The following is an 18,981-nucleotide window of genomic DNA, read 5'->3' as shown; positions in this document are numbered from 1 at the left end:
GAGGGGTGTGCTTATATATGCTGAGCACTGTGTTTAGATCTTTGATTGCTATTTCTAAACTGTTCAAGATACACAGGCCAGCACTTAGTTGACACAATTACTCAATACTGAGTATTTTTTATATAATTATTACATCATCAATGTACAGTTGTTATTAGCCAAGTGTGCATATTGTGACATCTTGCAGTGCTTTCAGTAGTGGTTTCAGTTTTCACAATATTGCTTGTATGGAGGAAGTAAGGTTAACGACAGAGTGCACAGCAATGCCTATTCCCCAGTCGACTTTTATGGGAGAGACGGACTGTGTTTACAAACAGGCTGAGTTTTCAATTGACCTTATTTGGAAGTTTATTTGGCAGGGTCACAATCACACAGGTGTTTGAAAATAGTTTGGGTTTGAAACAAACATGTAATGTAGTAAATTCCATTATAACCTTTTAAAACACTCATTCGAGAACACTGAAAACCATAATAAGTTGACTGAATGAAATTATTTGAGTAAGCTCTTTGCCTCAATTTAATTGAGTAACGAAATCTCCCAAAACTTGCGTATTTAAGTTTATTTAACTTGCTGTTTTGATTATACTTAAATTGATCAGTTCTGTGTGTGTAATTATACACTATGAAAAAAATGCTTAAAAGAAAAATAAGTAACCATTTATTCCTTTTATGGTGAATAATAATACATAAAGCCTTGTTTTCTAATTTAAAAAAAGAACTTGCATTAAAAAATTGCACATATTAGAATTACAGTCAAGACTACATTAAAAACAACCTTATTTTTCAAAGGATTATTTGTGATTTTGAGCTTAGTATACTTGAAATCTTAAGTTTATGCATTTTCATGGTATATAAGTTAAATTAATTTGTATTTTTAGGTGACATGATCAAAATGCTAAATTTTTAGTAATGTTCAGTCAACTTTACTTGATTTGTTTAAGTAAAGACAACATTATGGTTTACAGTGTAGGTAAATTCTAAAACTGTAATGAAAAACATACTAAATGTATAATAAGTCTACCATGATTATACTGCTGTGTTGGTGTTGAAATTGGCTTCCTCACGCTTTATTTCTTTGGTCGTTTGATTAATCTTGATATCTTTTCTTATCTTGTGCAGAAGTTGGTCATAAAACCACTCCAAGTCTTGACAGTCATCAGGCCACACGAGGTAACTTCTGTTCTCAATGAAGGATCTCACTTGTTTGTACTTCAGTAACCTGTACTGCGGTATGTTTCCTACAACAAGCACCACCAGAATGTCCTCAAGCTCTGCTTGCATCCTTTTTTGTGCCAGGGTGAATGTTTCTAGACACCAGCCGTCCTTCAGGAAGTGTTCAGACACCACGCAAATGGTTTTTCGACTATTCTGGATGGCACTTCTCATATTGGTAAGATGGTCCTCCCCGGGGATGAAGTCTCGCTCCTCGAAGCAGCAGCGGAGTGTGTTGTGCTCTGAAAACTGAGAGTCCAGCCTCTTCAACAACGCTCTTTCTACCCACTTCATGTCTTTAGAACTGAAACACAGGTACACATCGTACAAAAATCTATCAGGATCAGGCTCCTCACGCTTTCCATCCACAAGTTCGCCAATTAGTTTTTTGTACATCTTAAAGATGACACCGCGTCGACTAATGTAAACAATGGTGCTGGCGGTGAATAATATAATCAATACAGTGCAGACAATAAAAAGCACAAGTCTTAGTTTTTCAGTTCTTCTCTCCTCCTCTTCATTCTCACATTGTATACTGGATTTTACAACCGGAACCATGTACTGATCCTCAGGACTGGCACACGTCACATCCTCAATAGGGTGAACGAAGGTTACGTTGGTTTGATTTAGCCATGTTTGGAAATCCTTCAAGTCACAATCACATCGGAAATCGTTATTCATCAGGCTGAGGTAGCTGAGGGTGCTGAAGAGATTCGGATCTACTGAATAAATTGAATTATAGTCGAGATTAAGAATTTGAAGACTTTTGGGGAATACATCAGTGGGAAGGTATTTCAAAGAGTTGAAAGACAAATCTAAAAAGAACAGAGATGTAAGGTCTTTGAAGATGTCTTTGGGAAGTGACTGCAGTCCATTGGCGGTCAGAGACAGCTGCTGTAACTGGTGAAGATCGGCAAACACGTTTAAACATTTTCCTTCTGACCAGATCAGCTGCATACTTGAAAGCCCAAGATGGAGGAGTTGAAGTTTGTCTGAAAGCACTATCTGTTTTTGATTATAACAGCTTGAGAAGGTGTTACCTTGAAGAAATATATTTTCTATTTGAGGAAATTCTCGTAATATTGTGTACAAATCTGACAAGGCGTGTAGTTTGTTAAATTCCAGGTCAAGTGTTGAAAGATTGTGTGCGATGTTGGGTAAACTAGACACAGATGAAATTCTGTTTTTACCCAAGTAGAGTTTGTTCAGGTTTGGTAAGGCAGCAAATGTATGGACTGACTCCACAGCGTTTCCTGTTAAGTTTAATTTGCGTAAGTTTGGGAGTCCCAGAAACGATTGATCTCCAAGAGCCCTTATATGGTTATAAGACAAATCGAGCACCTCAAGTTTGTCAAGATTTTCAAACATTCTCGAATCGATGCTACCGAGGAAATTTTGGGACAGGTTTAGCTTTAGCAAATGTGTCAAACCCCAAAATGCGTTATCGTCAATCTTGTTGATCTCATTTTGCGCCAAGGTCAGTTGTTCTAGGTCTGTGAAATGACTAAATACTGATTTCAGCAGAGCAAAGATTTTTGATTTGGATAAATCACAAGTCTTAACACCACTCGCTTCAAGACCCTTGAATGTAAAATTGTCTGGATCCTTAAAATTGGTATGTCCAAATGAACTCCCCATATTGTAACTATTACTGAGAATGAGACTTTGGATTTTGGTACCAGCGATTGCATCAAAAAAACGCTTCGCCATTGACTCTTTAAAGCCGTTTCCAGATAGATCCAATGTGGTTATTGAAGTATTCTTAAATGGGTTTCCACATTTCTCCCATCCTAACCAGTACTCATTCATGTCTTGCAGTGTTATGGAGGACAGTCTGAGGAGTGTGAAATGTTTACCCTGAAAGTTCAGGAGGTCTTCCTCACAGATGCTCTTCACTTTGTTGAAAGTCAGATCCAGCACATGAAATCGCCTCATATTAAGGAAGAATGAAGCTGGCTGGATTTTTTTAATGTTGTTATCACGCAAGACAAGCATCTCAAGAGATGTCAGAGGTTTGAAGAAGTTACCAGACAAAACAGCACCATCTAAATTACACTGCGTGAGAGTGAGCACTTCAAGGTTTGCTAATCCATTAAACGCGCCCGTCTCTAATTGTAGGAATTGGTTGTAGTCTAATTTAAGTATTATTAGACTGGAGAGTCCTCTAAACGTGTTGTTTCTGATCACGAGTCCTGGTGTTTGTTGCTCCACTTTGAGGAATTGTAAATCTTGAAGACGAGAAAAAGATGTTTCGTTGAGTTCAGCGATGCTGTTTAAACTCAGATCCACATAATTGACATGCGCGGGCAGCTCTGGCACCTGATGAAGACCTCTGTTTATGCAGATGGCATTATAGCCGATAACTGAACACTCGGAGGTGCTTTTCACGACTTCAGTGTTCAGGCACAATCCAAAAAGGATCAGTATGAATGTATATCCCATTCTGTGAGCACTGGAAACAAAAAAAAATCACATGCATTTTACAGTTAAAATATTTGTCAAACAGGGATATTATTTTGTTTGCTTAACAAGTTCAAGGTTTGGTGGCTTTAAAAGAAAAGCTGCAACACACACACATAACCCACATGAAAAACTACCTCACAGTAATGTTTCATTAGTTAATGTTCGTGCATTAACTAATAATTAACGATATTTGTACAACGTTCATAAATCATCATAGTTTAACATTTACTAATGCATTATTAAAATCCAAATGTATGCTTAGTAACAGTTAATGCACAGTTAACATGAACTAAGCAACATTAAAGAACATTAATTAGCATTAACAAAGATGAATACTGTAATAAATGTATTGTTTACCGTTTGTTCATGTTAAGATATTGACATTAACTAATATAACCTTATTGTAATGTTAATTTAAAATAAATACTATAGTGTTGTGTTGTTGAATCATACTATAGTAAAGTATTTGAATGAATCTGTTGTGGTAATGCTATAGTTACTAATGCATTATTAAAATCCAAATGCATGCTTGTTAACATTAGCTAATGCATTAAGTTAACATGAACATACAATGAACAACTTTATATTCATTAACTAAGCTTAACAAAGATGAATACCGTAATAAATGTATTGTTTATCGTTTGGTCATGATAATACATTGATATTTAACTACTGCAACCTTATTGTAATAGTAATTTAAGATAAATACTACAGAGTTATGTTATTAAATCATACTAAAGTATTTAACTGAATCTGTTGCGGTAATGCTATAGTTACTAATGCATTGTTAAAATCCAATTGCATACTTTTTAATATTAGATAATGCACCGAGTAAACATGAACAAACCATGAACAACTTTATATTCATTAACAAATATTAACAAAGATAAATAATGTATTGTTCATGTTAATACATTGACATTTAACTAATACGACCTTATTGTAATGGTAATTTAAAGTAAATACTGTAGTGTTATGTAGTTACTAGATACTACACAAACGCTAAAGTAATATAAACAAATCACCCAATACTGTACTTTTCAACTATAGGATATATTATACTGCAATAAACCACAGTTTACTGTAGTAAAACTTTTTAAAAAAGTATTATAGTCTATCAGTTCACAAAAGTATACTGTAGCATTCATTAACAGAGTTGTAAATGCTAAATACACTTCAGTATGGTTCAAAAACACTAGCATTTACTGAAAATAACTTTTTTAATGTGGGAATATTCTTTTTAAGCGATAAAATATTTACAGTTTACTTCAGATTTACCTAGTATTACTACAGCCTTTGTTTACCAGGAAAAAATCACCTTAACATTAAAAACCTATTTCACAATAGCGTCCTGGCCAACATTGTGATTAAATTATTATCATATCTGAAGTTAAAGACTAAAAATCGAGCAATAATAAAGCGTCTTACCGGATCATCTATCCATACAGCGTTTTCCTAAGCCTTGTTATGGCGCGAAAACAATAAGGAGTTTCAATAACGCAACATGACGACCCACGCAGAGTTCAATTAACTACTAAGCTCCTTACGGCGATTATGAGCTCTTCCTTCGTCCTCTCTCTTTTCATTTCTGTTGTGTTTCTCAACATCTCTGAAATAGGAAATCACTTTCTTGCTCAGTGATTCACTTTCCGGTCAGGACTTTTCCAAGTGTACGTAACGTTACTGTAACTGTGGGAAACACTGTATTTCAGCTGCTTGAGTTAGGGTGTGCGGTAGCCATGTGTAAACAGTACAAACTAAATGTGTTCTTTAGACCCTATTTTCGACCACAATCGGCGTTTTAAGTATATAACTTAAGAACTAAATCGTGTATAAGTGTTATATAATACTCAAATATTCAAAAGCTCTTCGGAAGATGCCACTAATAGAGATAAAACTATCTAATGATAGTTTTTATTTTTATTTCACCTGAACGATTAGTAAGTATAAACTGCTGTTGATCTGGTTGCTCCTTACTGCCCACTAGATGGTGATATTTACCAACATCTCAACATAATTTTAATAAACATAGCCTATTTCAGAAATTAATCAGGCTAATGCATGTCTTATCAAGTCTACCTATATATGTGTACTCAAAGAAACAAAACAAGTTAGCATGCTAAAAGAAATTTGCTACACCCTTATATTAAAATATAATATTTATTTCTTCAAGCATCATTCAAAAATACTGAAACGTCTTCAAACGTGCAAAGTAAGCTTAAGTTTTTACATTCACAGTCAGATATTATTATTATTATGTGCTCTTTGGAAAAGTTTGGAAACATATTACTTTAAATAGTTTTGAAAGAAGTCTCTTCTGCTCACTAAGGCTGCGTTTCTCTTAGCTACAACACAATTAAAACAGAACTATCATGAATTATTATTTCATTTCAAAGCATTTTTAAAAATATTGAATGTAGTTATAATTGCAGTGATGTAAAGCTGGATTTTCAGCATAATTACTCCAGTTTTCAGTGTCATATAATCCTTCAGAAATCATTATAACTGGCTTGTAGCCAGAGGGGTTCGGGTGGTTCGAAAGACCCTTCTAATAAAGTCCATAATTTGGCCTCTATATGAGCTCATTTGTCCCATTTTTGACAGTATGCCATTATAAACTGTGAAAATAACCAATTGGAGAATTATTTTAATTATTAATTTTTATTTAAATGGACAAATTCTGAGCGAGCAAACAAGCTGGCCAGTTTATTTTCCTATAGGCTACAGTTTTTAATTTAAAACAAGTTTGAACAGATTCCTAATTGTTTGTTTGTTTTATGATGGATGATAAGAAATTGGCGTTTTAAAAAATATGTTTTTCATATTTCTAAATTTTTTATCTCATTACATTATTTATAAAACTGTAATAACTTACAGTTTAAATGCACATTTGTAATTAAACATAATTTTTGTAAACATAAAATAGTATGATAGCCACTTTGACATTGCTCAAAAAAGTGTGATGATGATAACCATCCGACAAGTTAATCCAGCAAAAATTAGTGCTTAAAATGTCACTAAAATGCAGTATTTGAACCTCTTAATTTAATAGCAAATGAGACAAGTAGCTGCAAAGGGTCCACTTTTAGAGGTAAAGATCTACAGGCCTGCATTATTTGATGATTTGTGGATCAACTTGAATATCACTGTTGACAGAGTTATTCCCAGAGATGGGTTGCAGCTGGAAGGGCATCCGCTGCGTAAAAATGTGCTGAATAAGTTGGCGGTTCATTCCGCTGTGGCGACCCCGGATTAATAAAGAGACTAAGCCGACAAGAAAATGAACGAATGAATGTTGAGAGAGTTGAGCTGCTTCATGTTTTCGTCAAAACTGTATTTCCATTCAAGCGTACCATGCATCATTTTTATGAATATAATTAAGGGCTTGTTTAATTGATAAAAGTAATGCCAAAAGATTTCATTTTGTATAAATATTTTTTTAAAAAGGAGGGGGAGAGCAAGGACGAAAGTACCATTTTTCATAAAAACTTAATTTTAAAACATAACATTTTAGCAGAACTATATTTTTGCTGTGGTTACTAAGTCATAAGAGTGCTCTATAAAAAGCAGGTTTTATTTTGTATCGATGTAGAACAACTCCAATATATCTTCACTTTAAACAGAAGTTGCACATTTGTCCTCTTCACCCCACCAGCAGGCATGAAAGTAACACACCGATGGGTCAAATGTAACACAATCTTTGCTAGATTTACTGACTTCATCTTGTTTATTTTAAATATATCGGACTATGACCTTGTTAATATTAACTGCAAACATATTTTGTCCTTTATTTCTGCAAGTAATATTATACTGCATTTTCATTTTAAATTTAAGCTCCATTAAATGTTTCAAAAGCAATCCATCAATGCGAAATGTTAACATTTTCTGCAATTTATAAAGGTTTATTATTATTGGCAATATGCAGTAATTTTATAAAACATCTGAGAATTGGGACATAAAAAACGGTGTTTCAGGAACTCTTGATATTTAAATCTTATTTACTTTTAAACTGGAAAACTCGGACATTGCAAACTTAAGGATGTGTTATTGCACTAAATAACCTGTATATTGATTATTACTGTGATGCATGAAAAGAGAAGGAAATTAGAACCACTATAATAATTTACTTTTTGCACCTAAAAACTGAAATTTGGACAAAAATGCAGGACACAGTCGCAAAATCAGCTGATATTTGGCAGCTCCAAACATATCTGCATGCAGAATGTGCTGTTATTGCCAGGAAAGCAGATGTTGTCAGGGCTTCCAGAAAATTGCTTTGGTACTTTCGTCCTCGCTCTACCCTACCATGTTTTAATTTAGAAATATAGTTGATGAAGGACCCATTTATTCACTGTAAAGAATGCTGGGATCCGCACAGTCTATTTGTGTTGGGACAACTTGAAGGAATCAAGTAAACTTATTAGTTATTACTAGGCCCACACGGAATCTTCACGCACAGAATTCCGCAGATTTTCCGCAGATTTCTGCAGATGTTTAGCCCATCATTAATTCTGTTTATTTACTTGAGTAAATGTGTAAATCTGAATATATTCAGTTTTTATTCAGTAATTTATTACTTTTCATTTAATATATTAAAGTTTTAGTTATGATACTCCGCTGGATACTCCCAAAATAATTCCACAGAAATCCACAGATTTTTGCCAAAATTCTCAGCAGAAGTAGCAAAAAACATCCGCAGACTCTGTCTGGCCCTGGTTATTACAAATGTAAGTGGTTTGAACATAAAACAATTAAGTGGTCCCTTAAATATCTTAAGAATTGTATTGGTTCAGCTCATTTTAAGTAAGTAGTTTGAACAAACAGCAAATGTTTTGAGTGATCAATCAATAATAAAAGCAATGGCAAAAGGTTTTGTCAAATAAATGCTGTTATTCTGAATTTACGATGCGTCCTTATATAGTAGCCTAACATTTATCACAGTTTCTGGAATAGATGCTAAACAGAATAATAATTATATGTACAGTTGAAGTCAGAATTATTCGCCCCCCTTTGATTTTTTTTTTCTTTTTTAAATATTTCCCAAATTATGTTTAACAGAGCAAGGAAATTTTTACAGTATGTCTGATAATATTTTTTCTTCTAGAGAAAGTCTTATTTGTTTTATTTAGACTAGAATATAAGCAGTTATAAATTTTTTAAACACCATTTTAAGGACAAAATTATTAGCCCCTTTAAGCTATATTTTTCAGACTGTCAACAAAACAAACTATCATTATACAATAACTTGCCTAATTACCCTAACCTGCCTGGTTAGCCTAATTAACCTAGTTAAGCCTTTAAATGTCACTTTAAGCTGTATAGAAGTTTCTTGAAGAATATCTAGTCTAATATTATTTACTGTCATCATGGCAAAGATAAAATAAATCAGTTATTAGAGATGAGTTATGAAAAATATTATGTTTAGAAATGTGATGAAAAAAATCTTCTCTCCATTAAACAGAAATTGGGGGAAAAAATAAATAATTCAGGGGGGCTAATATAATTCATAATTGTATATATACAACTATGTATATATACAATTGTATATATATCAACTGTGTATATATATATATATATATATATATATATATATATATATATATATATATATATATATATAAAATCTGAATTATAATTCGGGACATTGTTATATAATAATAAGATCCTGAAATCAGCTAATATTTGGCAGCACCATCACGAGCTGCATGCTGAATGTGCTGTTATAGCCTGGAAAGCAAATGTTGCCCAGAAAATCGCTTTGGTACTTTCATCCTCACTCTCCCCTACAATGTTTTAATTTAGAAATATAGTTGATGAAGGTCCCATTTAATCCCTGTAAATATGCTGGCTTACACACTGTCGATTTGTGTTGGAACAACATAAAGGAATCAAGTTAACTTATTAGTTATTACAAATTTAAGTGGATTGAAGATAAAACAATTAAGTTTTCCCTCAAATAACTCAAGAATTGTTTTGGTTCAGCTCATTTTAAATAAGTAGTTTGAACAAACAGCAATTTTTTGAGTGATCGATCAATAATTAAAGCAGTAGCAAAAGATTTTTATGTCAAATAAATGCTGTTAAACTATGTGTCCTTATATAGTACCCTAATCACAGTTTCTGCAATAGATCCTAAACAGTATTGATAATAATAATAATAATAATAATAATAATATTTATAATTTTGCATTACCCTAATATTTATTGATAAAAGTAGTAGCACACTGATTTATGAAGAATTAGGTGAACAACTCTCAGGCCCGTACCCAAGGGGGTTCGGATGGTTGGAAAGACACATCCATCACTGACAAAAATTCCAGAATTATATATATGAGCTCATTTGTCCTATTTTCCCATCATAATTTATGAAAATAATCCATCGTAGAAGGCTTTAACACCAAGCGGAATCCTGTGTTGGCTATTGCTTCCTCATGACTGAGGAAAGTTGAATGTGCTGGCTAGTTTGCTTTTTAAATTAAGGATATTTAAATGACAATAGGTCTAGTTTTTAATTTAAAACTTTAACACATTCCTAGTTTTTTTCTGATAATATATAATGTAGTTGATGTACAGTTGAAGTCAGAATTATTAGCCCCCCTGAATTATTAGCCCCCTGTTTATTTTTCCCCAATTTCTGTTTAATGGAGGGAAGATTGTTTCAGCACATTTCTAAACATAATAGTTTTAATAACTGATTTATTTTATCTTTGTCATGATGACAGTGAATAATATTTGACTAGATATTTTTCAAGACACTTCTATACAGCTTAAAGGGACATTTAAAGGCTTAACTAGGTTAATTAGGTTAACTAGGCAGGTTAGGGTAATTAGGCAAGTTATTTTATAACGATGTTTTGATCTGTAGATTATCGATAAAAAAATTAGCTTAAAGGGGCTAATAATTTTGTCCCAAAAATGTTTTTTAAATAATTAATAACTACTTTTTTTCTAGCCGAAACAAAACAAATAAGACTTTCTCCAGAAGAAAAAATATTATCAGACATACTGTGAAAGTTTCCTTGCTCTGTAAAAAATTATTTTGGAAATATTTAAAAAAGAAAAAAAATCAAAAGGGGCTAATAATTCTGACTTCAACTGTATATATGATGTAAATAATATTTGATATTAAATGTTTTTGGCGTATCAAAAAGTGTGGTGCATCCAACAAGTTTGTCCGGCAAAAAAAAATTGTGCTTAAAATGTCTTTACAATGCAACCTATTTAAACCTCATAATTAATTAGAAAATGATGTGAATAGCTGCAAAATGGTCCACTTTTTAAGAAAAAAGAACCACCGCTTTCACCAGGCTGGCTACAGGCCTGACTCTTAATGTTTCCAAACCTTTGATCGGTGTTGGCTGGCTTTTAAATGTCTCTCTTTAAATACCTGTTGGTATTTGGTAATGACTGTTGTGTGCTGTCATTTTCAGTAATCACCTGTTGAAAATCGTAGATTTCATCGTGGACTTTATGTGTATCGTAATGGTTCGTTTTACTCAGTCGTCTCAGTATGCAGTGCGCAAGGCAGACCAGTAGCAGCACACAAACAACAACGCAGACCATTACTCCCAAAAGACTGCCCGCAGAAATGGACAGTGGCCGGTCGGTTGGGGGTCTGCTTGTGGGAATGAAAAGGTCAAAAGGCGTTGAGCTGCCTGAACCCTCCAAGTCTTCACACACCCCATTGTCCAAAAGCACGTATCCTTCATGACAAAAACATTCAAATGATCCTGGTGTGTTTGTACAATTCTGGTCACAGTCATTGGTACTTATGCATTCATCTACATCAACGCAATATCTGTCATCTTCGTCAAATAGGAAACCATCAGGGCAGTCGCACTGGTAATCATTATTGGGATCACATTCAGCCTTGCATCTCATGTCCGGACAGTGCATTTTACATTTGTGCATGTCCTTAGCTGCCGGTTTGTATCCATCAAAACATACGCACTGATAGCTGCCCTCAGTGTTGGCGCAGTCGTGTTCACACGGTCCTGTTGCGCATTCGTCAACATCAACGCATCCGCCGTTTTCATTGATATAGCCGGGCTTGCAGTTCTCTTTGCAAGACTTTCCGTCCGCACTCAGGGTAAACCCCGGGCGACACGTGCACGCGAACGCACCGCTATCTCGCGCGCACTCGTGTTCGCATCCCGCATGCGCGCACGGGTCATCGTCCTGCTGCTGGCTGCACGATATCCCGTTTGTGTCCAGCTTAAATCCCGGCTGACAGATGCATGCGTAGCTCTGCCCGTTCCTAACACACGTATAATCACATCCACCATCAAAAACCTCACAGTTCCAGGGCGCATGAAGCCACTCGCTGTCAAAACAAATGTGTTTGGTCCTAAGATCAAGCCTTGTTGCATTAGTCAATTCGGGAATCTCTCTGAGGAGTTCGTTTGATGTAAATCCAAAAGCAGTCGAATAATGGACTTTTTCATCAGTGCTGAGCGGCGGACAGTGATTTAAATTGTTATATTCACACACATAACCATCTATTCGGTCACTGCACGGTCTCTCTGTCCATTTGTGATCGTTTTGTGATACCGAAACACAACTTGGCGCACAATCTGATTCTCTTTTCCAGTTGGAAAAGTGGCTCGTGTCATCTCCAGTGATCCATTTATATCCCTTTAATCTATCTGAACACTCATTACCGACATATCTCAGCCCAATCCAGAAGTTTCCCGACTCTCCTTTTAATAATAACCGAGATAACACATCGGCTAGTTTTGCGGTGCGGATGGTCATCAGATGTCCTGTTCGCTCCTCACAGACTTTCTGCGCCGCGTCAAAGTTCGCGGTGTCGGTCTGGACGACAAAACATTTCCCATCTACACAATCGCCGATGTATTTGTTCGCGTGAACCCCCAGAAGAGCAAACGCCAGCGCCATTACGAGCTCTCTCATCTCTGCTGGACGCGTTATGTAAAGATGTTCGAGCTGAAGTGATTTTGGAGAAGTGACCAGCGAGCATTTCACGGGTCTGAGCTGCGCCGTGCCGGATTTATAATGTCATCCATGTCTCCAGAAATTAGAGGAAGTTCGTGTTTTCTGGCAGAGATCCCGATACTTCACTTTCTCTCCCCCCTCTCTCGTTTCCTATCCTAGCCGGCGCGCAGGGGGTTGGACATCCAATATCCATCCTGACTCTGAGGATTAATTTCCAACTTACCCGCAAATAGATGTCCCACTCTTTCTGAAGTTGTAGGAGGGGTAAACAAACAGACCTGTGTGTGTGCGTGTGTGCTTGTTTGTGTTTAGCGGAGATTAAATTTTTATTTTAACATATTTAAGAACTCATTTTCTTAATGATTAATTTTTATTTGCTATAGGAGCACCCGGAATTTTTCTTTTTCTTTTTTTTTTTTTCATGTAGCCTACCTAACACTACAAAGCATATTTAATTTATGCATTCATTTGTTTGTTGTTATTATTATTTTTCTTATAATTATTTTTAATACTTGTATTATGACAGGACAGTGCAGGACATGGAGGAAAGCATTGGGAGCAGAGAGGGGAAGGATTGGCATAGGACCTCGAGATTGAATCGAACTCGGGTCACCGTGAGCACCATGCTGCTATATGCCAGCACATTTAACCACTATATTTTTGCCGACTGTTTGTTGTTTTTACTGTCTAATGTTTTTAATAGTATATTGGTTAATAAAATGATCTTACTCTTACCATCAAAATACCCTAGGCCTACATGGCTATAAATAAAAAATACATTACAATACATTACTTTGCAGCCTAATCTCATGAGAAAACGTAGGTATTTTACGTTTTGCCAGTTTATTGGCTAATTTGTATGAATTCGTACAAGTTTAGTCGTGCAAAATTGTACATTTTAAAAAGGAGGCGTGGCACCTAACCCCACCCCTAACCCCAACCGTCATTGGGGGATGAGCAATTCGTAAATTGTACGAATTAGATTGTACAAATGCATACAAATTAGCCACTAAATCAAAAGGTTATGAATTGCCGGGAGATTGTGTTGTAGTTTGCCATGATGGCAGTACATTATAGCTACTTTTGTTATATCTCAGGATAGTATTCAGCTTAAGTGCAATTGCTTAACTTGCTTAATAAGGTAAATCAGGTGGTAATTAACGTAGATAATTTACGTAGATATTTGCAGAAAAAAAAATTTTGACCTTAAAAATTGTTGTAAAAATTAAAAACTTTATTATTTAGTCTTACCATTTAGTATTACTAAATTGAAAAATACTTTTTGATAAAATTATATATATATAGTTGAAGTCAGATTTATTAGCCCAATTTCTGTTTATCGGAGAGAGGATTTCTTCAACACATTTCTAATCATGATAGTTTTAATAAGTCATCTCTAATAACTGATTTATTTTATCTTTGTCATGATGACAGTAAATAATATTAGACTAGATATTCAAGACACTTCCACACAGCTTAAAGTGACATTTAAAGGCTAAACTAGGGTAATTAGGTTAACTGGGCAGGTTAAGGTAATTAAGCAAGTTATTTTATAATGATTGTTTGTTCTGTAGACTATCGAAAATATATAGCTTATAGTGGCTGATAATTTTTTCCCTAAAATGGTGTTTAACAAATTCAAAAATTTTATTCTAGCCGAAATTAAACAAAAAGACTTTCTCCAAACGAAAAAATATTATCAGACATACTGTGAAAATTTCTTTGCTCTGTTAAACATAATTCGGGAAATATTAAAAAAAGAATAATAATAAAAATCAAAGGAGGGTGAATAATTCTGACTATAACTGTGTGTGTGTGTGTGTGTGTGTGTGTGTGTGTGTGTGTGTGTGTGTGTGTGTGTGTGTGTGTATGTATATATATATATATATATATATATATATATATATATATATATATATATATATATATATTTATTTATTTATTTATTTATTTATTTATTTATTTATTTTTTCATGTTTTTTTTTTTAAGAAAATTATTCTGTTCATCAAGGCGGCATTTGATAAATGTAAAATAAAGATTAATTCTTTTTAAACTTATAAACAACCGCTTTCTTATTGTATGTAGTGTCAAAGAAAAAAATATTACTCCAGTCATTATTGCTTTTATTACTATTACCATTAATGATGATGATGAAAATATTAGAGTGATTTCTGAAGAACCATGTGACTCTGAAGACTGGAGTACTGTAGCTGAAAACTCACTGGAATAAATGATTAATGTAATGTAATGTGTATTTATAAAGCACATTTATTGTGTATGCCCGCACATCCAAAGCGCTTCACAATCACTAGGGAGATCTTTCTAGACCACCACCAGTGTGCAGCATCCACGTGGATAGTGCAATGGCAGGCACAGCACAGCAGCACCAGTGCACTTACCACACACCAGCTATTGGTGGAGTGGATAGACAATGATAGAGCCAGTTCGATGGATGGTGATGATTGGGAGGCCATGATGGTTAAGGGAAAGGAGGGACTTTGGCCAGGACACCTGGGGTACACCTCTACTCTTTACTAGAAATGCCATGGGATTATTAATGTCCACAGAGAGTCAGGACCTCGCTTTAACATCTCATTCGAAAGACGGCGCCTTCTGACAGTATAGAGCCCCCTTCACTTTACTGGGGCATTAAGACTCACACACACCACAGGTTGAGCGCCCCCTGTTGGCCTCACTAACACCACTTCCAACAGCAACCCAGTTTTCCCATGTGGTCTCCCATCCAGGTACTGATTAGACCCAGCCCTGCTAAGCTTCAGTGAGTAACTGGTCTTGGGCTGCAGGTGATATGGCTGTGACTTAATTAAATTAAATAATAAACTACTTTTGAACAGTTATTTTACAATGCACTAACATTTCAATATTTTACAATCTGTGCTGTATTTTTGATGAAATAAATACAGCCTTGGTGAGTAGGAGACGCTTATTTTAAAACATTTAAAAATCCCAAACTTTACACTGGCATGTGTATATTATAGGAAATATTGTGAAATTTTCTTTACTCTTTTAAACTTTACTTGGGAAATATTTTGATGCACTGTAAAACCCAACAGTCAACATTACCAAATGAAATGAGTGTAGTCAACTCAAAATTAATTCTTCCCATTTGAAAAAAGTTTTGAACTCAGTGTTGAAGGTAATGGGTTAATTAAATACCTCATTACTTCAACTTTAATAGAGTAAGTTCACAATACTCAAATAGATTATTTTTTTTTTACTCAAATGGTTTGTAGCAATCAGTTTCCTCGAATGGTTTGAGTTAACTTATTGTGTTTTACTGTACTCAGTTGGTTTGACGGACATATATTGGTTTTACGGTGTTCAAATTTCTTCGTTTACTCAAATTGATTAAGTTTACAGCACTCATTAGGATGAGTTTTTGAACTTAAATGATTTATTGCAATCGGTTTCCTCGAATGGTTGAGTTAACTTATTGGATTTACAGTGTGGCTATTAATTTTTATTACAGGATGGCTAATTTTGACTTCAACTGTATATAAAACACTGTTAAAATGTGTCATTTAAATTTCATTGAAAAAACGTTTGGTTACAACTCGGACACACACACACAATCTGTCTATATTTCATTGAAAGTGAACATATAAATCCACTTTTAGGTCTATTTTACAAGTTGTCTCCCTCCTTAAATTTAGTTCTAACTAATAACATCTCTGGGGTGGCTGAGTGTTTAGCACGATCGCCTCACAGCAAGAAGGTCACTGGTTCGAGTTCCAGCTGTGCCTGTTGGCATTTCTGGAGTTTGCATGTTCTCCCCGTGTTGGCGTGGGTTTCCTCCGAGGGCTCCGGTTTCCCCCACAGTCCAAACACATGCGCTATAGGGGAACTGATGAACTAAATTGGCTGTATGTGTGTGTGTTTCTCAGTTGGTTGTGGCTGGAAGGGCATCCGCTGTGTAAAACATATGCTTGATGGTGGTACATTCCACTGAGACTAAGTCGATGGAAAATTAATGAATGAATCAACGAATGAATAATATTAAACCCAAATTCTTTGAGTTTAGCTGAATTTAAATGTGTTTTAGGGGGCTCAACACAATATTTGGACCCTTTAAATACCATTTAACCTGCTTTAAAAAAAAAATCACAAAAATAAAAGCCCCGTCCCTTTCTCAATTTTTAATTTCAGTCAGAAATACTTCAAAATAAAAGTAACTTTACTACACTCTAAGAAATACTGGGTTATTTTAAACCTAAATAGGGTAAAATATAACCTAACCCAAACATTGGGTTAACTTTGGTCTTATTAATTTGAATTTTAATAATTAACCCAGCAGTTGGTTTAGTCTGTATTACACCCAGAATTGGGTTGAAATAATCCAGCACTGTTTAGACTGTTAACCTTTATATTTAGGTACACACTTAAAGGGATAGTTCACTTTTTCAATTCTGTCATCATTCTCTCACCCTTCACTTGTTTCAAACCTTAATGAGATTCCTTATTCTGTTAAACAAAACAAGATATTTTGAAGAATGCCGAAAACCTGTAACCATTCACTTTCATAGTACTTGTTTTTCCTACTATGGAAGTCAATGAGTTTTCAACAGTCTTCAAAATAACTGCTTTTGTATTCATCAGATCTAAAGAAACTCATTAAACTTATGAATTAAAGATTGGGAAGCACTTGATGGTGAGTAAATAGTGAGCAAAGTTTATTTTTGAGTGAACTGATGCTTGATTACACCTATAGACGGATTGGGTGAAACATTCCTAGCCACGCCCCTTCAACAGATAGTTTGCTGAGAGCGAAAGATGATTGGAGGAGCACAACATTAAAAGCCCCTCCCTTACTTAACATTCCATGTCAGCTGGAAATACTTCAAAATAAAAGTCTGCAATAACTTTACTACACAGAAATGCAGGGTTATTTAAACCCAAATTGGGTAAAATATGGACTTACTAAAACATTGAATAATAATTTTAGTCCTAGTAATTTAATAATAATAAAAGTAATAACCCAGCAGTTGGTTTAGGTCTGTATTAAACCCAGAATTGGGTTAAATTAAAGCAGCATGTTTTTAGACTGTAAACCTTTATATTTAGGTACACACTTTAAGGGATAGTTCACTTAATAATTTCAATTATGTGATCATTCACTCACCCTTTACCTGTTTCAAACCTTTATGATTACCTTATTCTGTTAAACCTGTAACCTTTGACTTTTTTTATATTCTACTATGGGAGTCAATGGTTACAGGTTTTCAGCATTCTTCAAAGCATCTTCTTTTGTGTTCATCCTAATAAAAGATCGTTTAAACATTTGGAAGCACTTGAGGGTGAGTAAATGTTTATTTTTGGGTGAACTGACCCTTTAACACACCTAAGGGTGTAGACGGATGCTTGATTTATCAGCATCCTATTTACGCTCTTTATTCTGCCTCATTGTTTCCATGATTTCAGAGAAACTGGGTGGATATCTGTGCCCTCAACAAAGGGAGTTTATTTATATTTTGATAGGGGTGAAGGTGTGTAGGTGTGCACGGTGACTGATAAAGTCAAAATACAGCCCACCCTGAGCTGGACTTTCTTCTCATTTCCTTTCGCAGTCTGTGTTACACCTCAAACAAGTTGTGCTTTCATCATGGAGGAAGTTTTTGGAGATGTCTGCCTACATTTTCCCCTCCAGAGCAAACCATGAAAGGAAATCATAGCAAGATCAGCAGGGCTGTTTTATAGTCACGAGGAATGAAAGCAAACCATTAATCAGTCAGAGAGTGGGTGGAATGAAGTTGATTTTAGTGATAATTGAATGCATATTATTTTTTAATTAAATACAGAGCATTCTTTAAAAATGTCAGTACTGTGCCGTAAGCTAAATAATCGTTTGTGCATTTTTTTTGTCATAAAAATAGACTTTTTGTTTAAAAAATGAGACTAATTATTTATTCATTCATTTCTTTTCCAGGTTAGTCCCTCCATCAATCAGGGGCATCCGCTGCATAAAACATATGCTGGATAAGTTGGCGGTACCTCAGATTAATAAAGGGAGTAGACCGAATGAATGAATGAATGACCCCGGATAAAACTGAGACTAAGCCGGAGGAAAGGGATTTTTTTTGTCAAATAATAAATCGGAGAATGAGCAAAATCAAGCTGCACTAAACAATAGTTCAATTCTTAAATAGTTTCAGTGCAGTGCTGCAGGCTAAAACATTACTTTGTGCAATTGTTGATTTCTTTTTTTTTGATTGGTTTTTATTTATTTATTTATTTATTCATTCATTTATTAATTCATTCGTTCATTTGTTTACTCATTCATTCATTTGTTTATTTATTCATTAATTAATTTGTTTGTTCATTCGTTCTTTCAT

General features: G+C 34.7%; 3 protein-coding genes across 3 annotated transcripts in view; 1 reads left to right on the top strand and 2 right to left on the bottom strand.

Moving 5' to 3' along the window:
- Window positions 1-18,981, top strand: part of mia3 (MIA SH3 domain ER export factor 3) — a 449,969-nt gene that overhangs the window by 357,208 nt on the left and 73,780 nt on the right. The window lies entirely within an intron of this gene.
- On the bottom strand, window positions 1,001-5,202 carry tlr5b (toll-like receptor 5b). Its single transcript, NM_001130595.2, has 2 exons — window positions 5,104-5,202; window positions 1,001-3,664 (listed from the first exon to the last, which is right to left on the bottom strand). The coding sequence occupies exons 1-2, from the start codon at window positions 5,109-5,111 to the stop codon at window positions 1,027-1,029; spliced, it is 2,646 nt and encodes an 881-aa protein (NP_001124067.2). The 5' UTR covers window positions 5,112-5,202; the 3' UTR covers window positions 1,001-1,026.
- thbd (thrombomodulin) lies at window positions 8,707-12,786 on the bottom strand. The gene is made up of 2 exons (XM_073933799.1): window positions 10,486-12,786; window positions 8,707-8,960 (listed from the first exon to the last, which is right to left on the bottom strand). The coding sequence occupies exon 1, from the start codon at window positions 12,586-12,588 to the stop codon at window positions 11,041-11,043; it is 1,548 nt and encodes a 515-aa protein (XP_073789900.1). The 5' UTR covers window positions 12,589-12,786; the 3' UTR covers window positions 8,707-8,960; window positions 10,486-11,040.

Source organism: Danio rerio, chromosome 20 (genome assembly GCF_049306965.1).
Source record: "Danio rerio strain Tuebingen ecotype United States chromosome 20, GRCz12tu, whole genome shotgun sequence".
Taxonomy (NCBI): Eukaryota; Metazoa; Chordata; class Actinopteri; order Cypriniformes; family Danionidae; genus Danio; species Danio rerio.
Note: the sequence above shows the minus strand (reverse complement) of the source record. Positions and strands in the feature narration are given on the sequence as shown.

What these genes read in the sequence shown, in the direction of transcription:
- thbd (XM_073933799.1), bottom strand. Translation starts at nt 12,588, where the DNA reads ATGAGAGAGCTCGTAATGGCGCTGGCGTTTGCTCTTCTGGGGGTTCAC.